We start from the raw sequence: 12052 nt of genomic DNA, 5'->3' as shown, positions 1-12052 counted from the left end.
CGTGATCATTCTGGGCGGGTCTTGCTTTCGTTCAGTGAGTTCATTGGAGCTGGTCTACTATCCGGGCGGAACTCTGGGCGGTCTGGAGGGGTCTTATCCTTTGTTCTGATCTTTCTCTTTTCCCTCTTTGGATTGAGGTTGATTCCCAGATTTCTATTCAGATCCTCCGATCTCGTCAGTGTTGTTGGGGGTTGGATCACATTATGTCTAGGATTTGGTTCTCTTGAGGGGCGTATGGTTCATATCTCGCACATATACAGGGAGGGTAATTCGGTGGCGGATGCTTTGGCGGCTAGGGCTCATGACCTTAGGCAGTTTACCTTAGAGTTAGGTCCTTCCTTACCCAGACACATCCATCCTCCATCCTGCCCGTTCTGATCATTCAGGGCTTCCATACCTCAATCCAATATTCTTAGCCATTTGTAGCCCCTTCTTCCTTTGGCTCTCTTTCTTTATCTATATATGTATATTTTTTTCTTGCAGGTCTTTGTGCTTGGAGTTTGTTTTTTATATCACATTTGAGCGGTGCAAGTTGGCCCAGACACTTGCACTCTTCATATTTTGTTCCTTTGGATTTGGGTGGGTCCCAGCACTTTCTCCGTCGGTGCTTTTCTTTGGACCATTCCTGTTATTCGGCTGGCGCTCACTGCAGACTTCTACTTGACCGCCGCTTTCTTACTTTTATGCTCTCTTGTCGATTGTTATGGTGGCTCTGGATGATATATTTCGGTGGTCTCTTTAGCCCGGAGCCTCATTCATCTCGGAGTTATATGGTTTCTACTTCTGCTCCGTGCATTGGTGGCTCTGGACGTTCACTATTGGTTGCCTCTTATTTCAGAGTTACAGTCATGCTTGGATTTCTGATTTTATGAGCTCCGTCAGTTGTCCCCCTCTCCTTGGGTCTTTGAGATTTTCTGACTTGAGCTGGATTACGGTCCTCCTTTTGTGTTTCGACCATTTTTGCACAGTATCTTTCCAGCTGCATATTATTTTGACGGCCAGATCGTGTATAGCTGCCGTTCTTGGATTAGGATGTACTTTTCAGATTGGCATTACATCGACAGACGGCTCAGAGATGGGTACCATCGATGGTCTTTTGCACCTACTTCTGAGCTGGATCACTACTGTTTAGATATGTTTCGCTTTGTTTTCATATATTTAGCGCTGATCATTTGTGTTTATTTGTATTATGCATTTTACTTAGGGATTAGTTTTTGGCTTGTGTATTTGCCACCCTAGGTTTCTGTTTTTCTATTTGTATGACTAGCCTTTTGAGAGGTGTTGATTTTATCCTCCTCTCTTTGGGTTTTATCTTGTATTTTTTGTTTTGATATATACAGGTAGGGGTCTGCCTAACCCCCCCGCTTCCGGCGGTGTTTATTATTAAAAAAAAAAAAAAAAAAAAAACCCTAACCCTAAACCCTAAACCCTAAACCCTAAACCCCCCGCTTCCGGCGGTGTTTATTTCAAAAAAAAAAAAAAAAAAAAAAAAAAAAAAAAAACCCTAAACCCTAAACCCTAAACCCGAAACCCTAAACCCGAAACCCGAAACCCGAAACCCGAAACCCTAACCCTAAACCCCGAAACCCTAAACCCTAAACCCGAAACCCGAAACCCGAAACCCCAACCCCGAACCCCGAACCCCGAACCCCGAACCCCGAACCCTAACCCTACCCTAAACCCGAAACCCGAAACCCGAAACCCCGAACCCCGAACCCCAAACCCCAAACTTTTTAGTCTAAAAAAAAAAAAACCCTAAACCCTAAACCCTAAAACCCTAAAACCCTAAACCCTAAACCACCAAACCATTCGCCCCTAAAAAATTTTCCCTAAAGTGAATAGTGTCCAAAAAAAAGTCAAAAATCGCCTAACATTCGCCCCTATGTCGGCGCCGGTTTCCGGCCGGCCAATAGTACCATCGGATGCGCCTCGGCAAGACGAGGTTACTGTGAAAATTTCAAGTCAATCGGAGCACGTTTGCTCGGCCAATTGCACGATCAAATGTCCGAAATTTGCGCAATTTCCGGCGAAATCTGTCGCGCCGGTAACCGTGCATCGTCCGGTATCGAGTGATATACCGTTGGAACCGTCTTCACCAGTCGATCCTCGTGTCCAACTTTCAGGTCAATCGGAGTCTGTTTGCTTCCCCAAATCGACCGGCAAAGTCCCGACGGCACTGTTCACCGCGTCGCCGTCCACTTCTTCATCGATTACGGCCGTTTCTAGTGATGGTTTTCCGATCAAGACCCAGATCCGGAATCCCCATGATAAGGCGCTTCCAATGAGTCAAGGCACGTTACCAACAACGTCCGGTGGTGAACGGAATTTCAGATCTACGTTTGGCACCATTCAAACCCTAGGTGCGCCGGTTTCGTCTTCCAATTACTCCGGCGTCGGTGCTCCGATTATCAATTCCTCTTTACCGTATACTTTACAAGTCATGGGTAACTCCATGGTGCAATCAATTTCAGCAAATGTTGGCGCAATCAAAAACGCCCAAATTCATGGGTTTCAAGCGAGTTCGTCACCGAGTTCTGCCCGGTTCAACACGTTTTCGGCCGTTTCAGGTGGTTTAGTGGCCGGTTCCTGTCCCTCCTCATCGTCACCGGCCTTTAGCTTTGCTCCGGTTGGAAACTCACCGGTGAAAGCGGTCGAGTCTCCGAGTCAACTCAACCGTGTTGACTCGGCAGTAGCGCCTTTGTGTACTGCTGCTCCCGGTAAGTGCTGTGCGTTCTACAGTTCGTTTGCCTTCTCGGCTTAAACTGCCCGCATGCGGAACTGTTAGGTACTATCATGCATAATGGTGTCGAAATACCTTTTGGGTTCTTTAAGTCGAGTGGATCACCTCTGTCGCCGGTCGGTTCCTCTCTTTTGGGTACCGGTTCTGTGCTCCCATCGTCGTCTCTGGTCGGTAGTGCTGTTCAGGTGGTCACCTCGCCATATTTGGCCGGGGGTCAACCGGAGGTCAAACCTACATGTTCTTCTGCTCCTGATGTTTCGGCCACTGTTCCGCCTTCACCAGTCTCTCCTTTGGCTTCATTTCGAGATATCACTGCTCTTCCTCCAGCCAAACAGAGCTTTGCAGGGTTTGGTGACATGCTGGGTGGGCCTGCGGAGCCGACTCTTGTGGATGGTATTCCGGGTATTCTCTTCCCGGATCAGGTTATTTCTTCCCTGTCAGTGCCTTTTAAATTTTCGTTGATTGGCCGTGTTACAGGGAACCGGGGTGTTACACCCAATAGTGCTATCATGACTGCTTTTTCCCATTTTGGCTTCATGGGCTCGTTTACCGTGAAATTTCTTCCCCGAGGCTTTTTGGTTATTATTTTTTCTGTTGAGGAAGATTTTCTTAAATTATGGTCTCAAAAGTTTGTTTCTATCGGGACAGTTTCGATTCGTTTTTCTAAATGGACACCAGAGTTTAAATTTGAGGCCGAGTCTTCGATTACTCCGGTTTGGGTTCGGATTCTGATTTACCTCTGCATTTATATGACAAGCAGTGTCTTTATCAGATTGGTAAGATTTTAGGGAACCCTCTTATGGTGGATGAGATTACAGCTGATGGTTCTCGAGGCTCTTTTGCCCGCATTTGCGTTGAGATTGATGTGTTGCAACCTCGTCCGGATCAAATCTGGGTGGGGTGGGGCAGTCACAGACAGACTTTAGGGGTGGTCTTTGAAAAAGTCCCCTATTTTTGTACGGAGTGCCATATGTTAGGCCATTCTGTGCAGCGCTGTTCTAGTTCTGGTTTTAGGTCTTTTGGCAGCCGTTCCAAAGATCAGGGAAAGCGTCCTCATACTTCTTCGGCTGATCCAGGTCTTCGGGTCAGCCTCACAGTGTTCTGCATGACTTGGTTCCTTCTAGTGGTCCTGGTTCTGGGAGTACTGAGCCAGGATGGATTCAGCAGCGACGTAGGCGTCGCCAGGCTTCTATTCAGGTTACTCCTCTGGCTTCTCCTTCGAGTAACCAGTTCGAGGTTCTTCACTCTATTACAGGAGATTCCTTCCCAGGTGTTGATTCTGGTGTTGGTTCATCTTCATGCCCATCGTCCTCTTCTCATTCTTTAGAGGCTATTGTTGAGGATATTCCATTGGTGCCTCAGGTTGTGGTGGCTACCATGCCTACTCCTCAGAACATTTCAGTGGTTGTTACTTCCGTTATTGCAGGTGGTGCTCAGGGGTCTAGTTCTGGGTCGAGCTCTTCTCCGGTTGATGTTGTTCCCGTGGTGATATACCCGATGATTGTTTCCACTGCTCCGTCACAGATGGTTGTTACTACAGCTTCTGGTCCCATTACTCCGTTACAGATTGACCTTGGGAGTGGTTCTCGAGAGGCTGATTTGGCTCTTCCTCCTACTACTGCATGTCAGTCCTTGCCACTACCCGGTCGCAAGCGCTCACTGCAGCGCCGGTTTTACAGGACTCAGAAGAGTCAGGCGGGGTTACCTTATGGGCGACCGCCTGATTCAGGTTGATATGCTTTGAGGTGGGCGTTCACTGCAGAGTTCTCCTTGCCCACCCTTTGTTTTATTTTGATTGATGTATTCTGGGGCAACCTCTGGTTTGTTTGCTTTTTGTTCTGTTGTATTTCGGGTTGCCCTGTTGTAGTATGTCGTTATTTTTGTTTTGATGTTGTGATTGTATAGCCTTTTGCGGAGGTCTTGACACAGTCTCCCTCCCATTAGGTTTTATTTGTACTGCTCTTTGTTGTATAAAAATAAACTTTGATTTAAAAGAAAAAAAAAAACCCTAAACCCTAAACCCTAAACCCTAAACCCTAACCTAAAAAACCGGAAAAATGCTCTCAACCCCAAAAACCCAAAAAAACCCCTAAAAATCGCCCAAACTTGCTCTCACCGCCGCCATGCCGCCGCCGCCGGTTCCCGGCCGGTTCACCACACCACCCACGCGCCACACCCCAACGAACATAATATCCAAAAATCATCGTCAGAGCACGTTTGCCCCACCAAATCGCCGACACAAATCCCGCAAATTCCGGCCATAAACGCGTCGACTTCATCTACCGTTCCGATTGGCGCCGTTTATGTACCCTTAGATTCGCCTCTTCCAAGCGACCCTTGTGTCCAAAAATTAGGTAAATCGGTGTCCATTTGCCCCGCCGATTTAAGCTCCGAACTTCCGCCTGCACTGTTCATCACGCCTCCAGCCACGTTTCTGTCCATGCCGGCCGATTCCGGTCACCTCTGTTCAATTGGGACCCCGATCTGGAATCCCCATGAGCAGTCGATTCCAACTCTACAAGGCCCGTCATCATCGGTGTTCAATTCCGACGGGAATTTCAGATCTACACCTCGCACCACTGAAACCCTAACGCCGACGGGGTTTTTCTTCAATTCCGGCGTCATCGCCGCTCCGTTGGTGAATTCCTTTCAACCGTGTACTCCACTTTCGATGGGTAATCCAATTTTATCTTCAATTTCAGGTAATTCATCTCCGATCAAAACGCCCAAATTGGCGATTTTCAATCGATTTCATCCAATTCTAGTGTCCAATCGGCCCCTCCGACGTCCGGTTCTCGTGCTTTGGATACCGGTTCTGTACTCCCCATGACGTCGCCGGCGATCGCTGCAACTCCGGCCGGTAACTCGCGGGTCAACTCGGGCGAGTCAAACCGTCGTGTTGACCGAGTTGACTCGGCAGTCAATGGTTCTGCATCTGCGGTCAAACCCGTCCTTCGTGCTGAGGTTCGGGCTACTGTTTCTTTTCGTGACGCTCTTGCACCTCCGTCTCCTCGTACCGTGCAGAAAAGTTTCGAGGATGTGCGTAATTCGATGGAGGAGCTGCCTGAGCCGTCTATTCTGGATGGCAAGCCGGGTATCCGATTCCCGGTTGAGGTAATTTCTTCACTGATCGAACCTTTTAAATATGCTCTAGTCGGTAAAATTTCGGGGAACAGGTCCTTAGTCCCTAATTCTTCGATTTCTGTGGCTTTCGAAACAATGGGACTAGTGCGATCGTTTGACTTGAAATTCTTACCCAGAGGTTTTTTGGTCATTTCTCTCTCATGTGAAGAAGATTACGCGCGCGTTTGGTCGAGGGGGAACATTTTTGTGGGACCACTTGGGATCCGTTTTTCTAAGTGGACTCCCGAATTTAATCTGCATGAGGAATCCCCCATTGCGCCAGTCTGGATCCGTTTTCCGGGCTTACCCTTGCATTTGTTCAACAAGCGTACTCTTTTTGCTCTTGCGAGTCTTGTGGGTAAGCCTGTTAAGATGGACGACCACACCGCTGATGTCTCTCGAGGCGCTTTCGCCCGAGTATGTGTGGAAATTGATGTTTTACAGCCTCCCATTCAGCAGGTTTGGGTTGGTTGGGGTGATCACACACAGGTTATTGATGTCATTTATGAGAAGATCCCCGCATATTGCATTGACTGCAAGATGCTGGGACATTCAGTTACCGTGTGTTATTCTCACGGGAAGAATCCTAGGCCGTCGAGGCCTAAACCCGTTTTTCAAAAATCTCAAGATCCAGTTCCTCCCAAAGCACAAACACCCCAGGAGGGTGCTGTTCCTGTCTTTAATCCTGGACCACAGCCTCAGCTTCATTTAAATGGCGATGGCCCTAGACGTAGACGGAGGAGGCGGCCTGTGCACAGGGGTCATCCTGCTGGAGCCCCCCCTACAGTTCCTGATGTTCCGCATCAAGTTACTTCCTCAAATGCCTTTGAGGTTTTGTCACCCTGGCATGATGAGGCTCAGCGTTGCGACGCTACTGAGTTGGTTGGTCTTAATCCTGATCTTGGATCCCACTTGGAGGTTGTGGGTGATGGTTTACTTGGAGATGCTCCTTTGGATCAGGCTCCTGTTGTTGATGTTGACCCGATTAGTTTGGGTCTGCCCATTGTTGACGCCTTACCTTCGGGTACGGCTTGTGTGTCTGTTCAGTCTTTGGTTCATCAGTTTGAGGAGGGGGGTTTTGGCACTTCTGTTCAGTGCATGGAGAATCACAGCTGCCATTCGATTCCTTCCATTCCTTCTTCTCCAGATGTTTCCTCTCATCTTGAGGAACTTGTTGCTCAACAGGGGTCTCCTGTTTGTGAGCGGATTGTCGAGCGTATGTCTGCTGATGACCTCGACACGGGGTTTGATCGACATTCTGATTCTGGTGCTCAGGATACTGATATGTCGAACGTGAATAAAAGGAAAAAGGAAGCGTTGGGAGTTTCGTTTAAGCGGCGGCCGGGTGCTTCTGCTCATCGATCTCCATGAATTCCCTCATTTGGAATGTTCGGGGACTTCGGAGTTCGGAGTCCCAACAGCGGCTTCATGCTTATGTGAAGGCGCATCAGATTAAGATTTTGGCCATTTTGGAGCCGATGATCATGTTGGACCAGAGATTCATGACTCGCCGTTTTGGTTTTTCTAGAGTCATTTCGAATCTTTCTGGTAATATTTGGGTTTTTTCATCCGCGGATGTGCAGACTGAGTGTGTTTTTGATCATGCTCAGTTCCTGCACATCAAGGTGTCCGCCTCTTTTTTACCGACTGAGGTGTTTTGTTCATTTGTTTATGCCAGCTGCGGCTACGTTGAGCGCAGAGATCTTTGGTCTTCCCTTCTTCAGGTCAAGCCTGCTCTGGGTCCTTGGCTTGTTGGGGGTGATTTTAATGTAGTCAGAGATGCATCTGAGTGTTTGGGCACCCGTGGTGGTAGGCTTCTACCCATGGAGGAGTTCAATACTTTCATTTTGGATTCTGGTCTGGTTGATGCCGGTTTTGAGGGCTCTTCGTTCACCTGGACGAATAAGACCATTTGGAAGCGGTTGGACAGGGTTATGGTCTCCGTTGATTGGGGTGATCATTTCAGCTCCATTCGTGTTGAACATCTTCCCCGTACTTTCTCTGACCACTGTCCGCTTTTGGTCACCGCTCCGGTTTTTGCCCGTGGGCCGAGCTCGTTTCGCTTCCAGCGTATGTGGCTTCGGCATCATGGTTTTTTGCAGACTGTTCGGCTTAATTGGTTTCTGCCTTGTAGTTTGAGTGGTATGCCTCGCCTTTTTGCTAAGATTAAGCGCCTCAAACATCACCTCAAGTGGTGGAATCAGGATGTTTTTGGGAACCTTTTCGATAAAATCATTGAGGCTGAGAGGGCTGTTCGGTCCGCTGAGGTTGTCTGTGAGGCTGATCCTTCTGAGTTGAATTGGACTTCTCTGTCTGATCGCAATGAGGATCTGGCCCGTGTCACCGCCATGGAGGCGGATTTTTGGAGACAGAAAGCTGCTTGCCACTGGTTAGAGGATGGTGAGAGGAACACCAAACTCTTTCACAACATGGTGAAGAAGAAAAGGGTGGCGAATAAGATTTTCCGCATCTGGGATAATGGGGTATGCCTGACGTCTCCTGAGTTGATTCAGCAGTCGGGAGCCTCGTTTTTCCAGCATTTGCTTACTGGTGACCCCTCTGCGCTTGCGAGTCCTGATTTTTCGGGCTTCCCCTCCGTTATCTCTGCTGTGGAGAATGAGGGTATTGTTGCGACCCCTTCTTTGGAGGAGGTTCGTGCGACCGTCTTCTCCATACATCCTGATAGTGTGGCTGGGCCTGATGGCTTCTCCTCGGCGTTCTTTCAGCATTGTTGGGAGATTGTTCATCAGGATGTTTTTGATGCTGTCCTGGATTTTTTCAGGGGTTCTCCCCTCCCCCAGGGTTTTACCGCCACCACAATCACTCTGATCCCCAAAGTCGCGGGTGCTCATGCTTGGTCGGACTTCCGTCCGATTAGTCTGTGCAATGTCACTAATATCATCTCTAAGCTGTTGTACTCTCGGCTGAGGGTTGTGGCGGAGAGACTTATTTCACCGAATCAGAGTGGCTTCGTTCCGGGTCGGATGATCTCCGATAATATTCTCCTAGCCCAGGAGCTCACTCACAGTCTCACTCTCCCCACTCGTGGCGGTAATGTTATCCTGAAGTTGGATATGGCCAAGGCCTATGACAGGGTCCAGTGGCCTTTCCTCTTCGAGGTTTTGAGACACTTTGGTTTCTCGGAGCGGGTTGTGGAGATGGTCTCGGCTTGCATATCTCATTGTCATTTCTCCGTGAACATCAATGGCTCTCTCTCGGGGTTCTTTGGTTCCACTAGAGGCCTCAGACAGGGCGATCCCTTGTCCCCCATGCTTTTCATTTTGGGGGCGGAGTACCTATCGCGCGGCCTTGACCGCCTCTACCTGCAGCATCCTGAGCTCAGGTACCGCTCTGGTTGTGATATCCTGATTTCCCATCTGGCTTATGCTGATGATGTCATTATTTTCGCCAATGGTGGGTCTCGTAGTTTGCGGCGCCTTATGGGTTTACTGCATCATTATGAGAATTGTTCGGGTCAGCTGGTGAACGCTGTCAAAAGTTCTGTTATCTTGCCTCCGAGGTGTTGAGCGACTTCGCTCTCGGATTTTGCGCATCACCAGGTTTGCGGAGGGTCATTTGCCCCTCAAGTACCTCGGAGTCCCCTTGTTTAGGGGTAACCGAGTATGTTCCCTTTTTGAGCACCTCCTACAATCTGTTCGTAGGAAGTTAGAGGGTTGGGAGATCCGGACGCTCTCTCCGGGTAGCCGCATAACCCTTATCCGCAGTGTGCTCCTCTCCATGCCGATTTATCTGTTTCAGGTGGTACAGCCACCGCTTGCTGTCATGGAGAAGCTTGAGCTGGTTTTCAACGCTTTTCTCTGGGGGTCGCGGACACTGGAGAAGAAATGGCACTGGGCCAAGTGGTCTCGAGCCTGTCTCCCAGTGATGGAGGGTGGTCTTGGCTTCCGCAGATTGAAAGATCTGGTGGATAGCTTTTCTATTAAGTTGTGGTTCCGGTTTCGGCAGGGCTCCTCTCTCTGGGCGAGATTCCTTTTACGGAAGTATTGCCAGATGGATGCTCCTGCCTCTGTTCTCCCTCGTGGTTTAATATCCCCCACCTGGCGTCGTCTCCTACGGATCAGACCTCGCGCCGAGCCCGGCATTCGCTGGCGCGTTGGCCTTGGAGACGTGTCCTTTTGGGATGACATATGGTTTGGGGATACTGCTCTGTCCAGCCAGTGTGAGGTCCGTGGGGGCCGTGTTCGGGTTTTTCACTTTTTGTCTGAGGGGGCTTGGGATTTCGATCTTCTTTGCGCTGTGGTGGCCCCTTCTGTTGCTGAGGCGATTACTTTGACCCCGATTGCCTTTGGCGAGCCTGATTTGGCGCTTTGGATTCACAGTTCTGACGGTGCTTTTTCGATTAGGTCTGCTTGGGAGCTTGTCCGATTGAGAGACCCTGTTTCTGATATCTTGACTCCTTGTTGGGGCCGTTGGTTGAGGCCCACGATGTCTTTTTTTCTTTGGAGATTTTGGCATCAGTGGCTCCCGTTGGATGATATGCTCCAACGTCGTGGCTTTGAGTTGGCTTCTCGATGCCAGTGTTGTGATATGTCGGAGACATTTACACATGTCTTCATTGATGGCCCGATAGCCCGTTATGTCTGGCATTTCTTTGGGGCCATATTTCGTGTCCGGATCCCCTGCACAGGGGATCTCAGGTTGTTCCTTAGCGCTTGGAAGAGAAATCTTCATTGGGCACCTGGGGGCCACGTCAAGGAGTTTCTGCCCTTCATTGTTTTGTGGTTTCTCTGGATGGCTCGTAATGATGCGAAGCACCGTCAGTTGCGTATTTCTGGGGAGACTGTGAAGTCTCAGATTTTGTCTTATCTGCGTCTTGCCCATGCTGCTTTCATTGTTAAGCCCAAGCACTGGCTTGGTGCCTTTGAGGCGGCGAGATCGCTGGGAATTTTTGTTGCCTTTCAGCGGACCCATAGGTTAGCGATTGTCCGGTGGCTCTGTCCACCACCTGGGTGCTTTAAGCTGAATGTTGATGGGAGTTCGAGGGGCAATCCTGGGGAGTCGTCTGTCGGTGGTGTTGTGCGTGATTCTTCTGGCAGGGTGGTGCTCTCCTTCAGCGAGTTTATCGGAGTCGGGACCAATGTCCGGGGAGCTTTGGGCGGTTTGGAGGGGCCTTCTTATCTGTTCCGATCTCGGTCTTTTTCCCCTTTGGGTTGAGACCGATTCTCAGATTTCTCTTCAGATCCTGCGTTCTCGTCGGTGTCATTGGGACCTTCATCATACAGTCACTCGGATTCTGTTTCTTTTGAGGGGGCGGGGCGGTTCATTTTTCACATATTTTTCGGGAGGGAAATTCGGTGGCGGATGCGTTGGCGGCGAGGGCTCATACCATTAGGGTTTATACCTTAGAGTTAGGTCCTTCACTACCCAGACACATATCCATACTGACCCGCTCGGATATCTCCGGGCTTCCCTACCTTAGATACAGATGTTCTTAGCTATTTGCAGCCCCTTCCTTTATTTGGATCTATTTTATATATATATATTTATATATATCTATATGTATTTTTTCCTTTGCAGGTACTGTCTCTTTGGAGTGCTTTGTTTCTTTGGATCTGGGTGGACTCTCGCACCTTCTCCATTGGTGCTTTTATTTGGACCACCCTGTTCTCTGGCGGTCGCTCTCTGCAGGCTTCTCCTTGGCCGCCGCTTTCTATATTTTGTGTTCTCTTGCCGGGTTTTATGGTGGCTTTGGATGATCTCTCTCAGTGGTTTCTCTGGCCCAGAGCTCCATTCATGTCGGGATTTATATGTTCTCTGCTTTTGCTACGTGCATTGGTGGCTCTCCATGTTATCTCTTGGCTACCTCTTATATCAACGTTCCAGTCACGCTTGGATTTATGACGTTATGAGCTCCATACGTTTTCACCTTCTTCTGGGGATTTGAAGTTTCTCTTACTTCAGCTGGATTGCGACCGATCTCGGACTAGGACGCCATTTTCATGTTGGACTTACAGCGACAGACGGCTCAGAGATGGGTACAATTGGTTGTCTTTTGCACCTACATCTGAGTCGGATCTTTACAGTTTAGACATGTTTCGATTTGTTTTGATGTATTTAGCGCTGCTCTTATATGTTCATTTTATTATGCGCTTTTCCTAGGGATTAGATTTTGGCACGTGTATTTGCCACCCTAGGTTTTATGTCTTTATGTTTTATGTGTTGTCAGAC

General features: G+C 49.0%; 1 protein-coding gene across 1 annotated transcript; it reads left to right on the top strand.

The window, feature by feature from the left end:
- The first annotated feature begins 8211 nt into the window (after positions 1-8211).
- Positions 8212-11580, top strand: LOC142524031 (uncharacterized). The gene is made up of 3 exons (XM_075627755.1): positions 8212-9383; positions 9526-10982; positions 11402-11580. Exons 1-3 carry the CDS (start codon positions 8212-8214, stop codon positions 11578-11580), a joined length of 2808 nt encoding a protein of 935 aa, XP_075483870.1.
- The last annotated feature ends 472 nt before the right edge of the window (positions 11581-12052 follow it).

The sequence above is a fragment of the Primulina tabacum genome, chromosome 14 (assembly GCF_025594145.1).
Source record: "Primulina tabacum isolate GXHZ01 chromosome 14, ASM2559414v2, whole genome shotgun sequence".
Taxonomy (NCBI): domain Eukaryota; kingdom Viridiplantae; phylum Streptophyta; class Magnoliopsida; order Lamiales; family Gesneriaceae; genus Primulina; species Primulina tabacum.
This window is presented reverse-complemented; position numbering and strand designations above follow the sequence as displayed.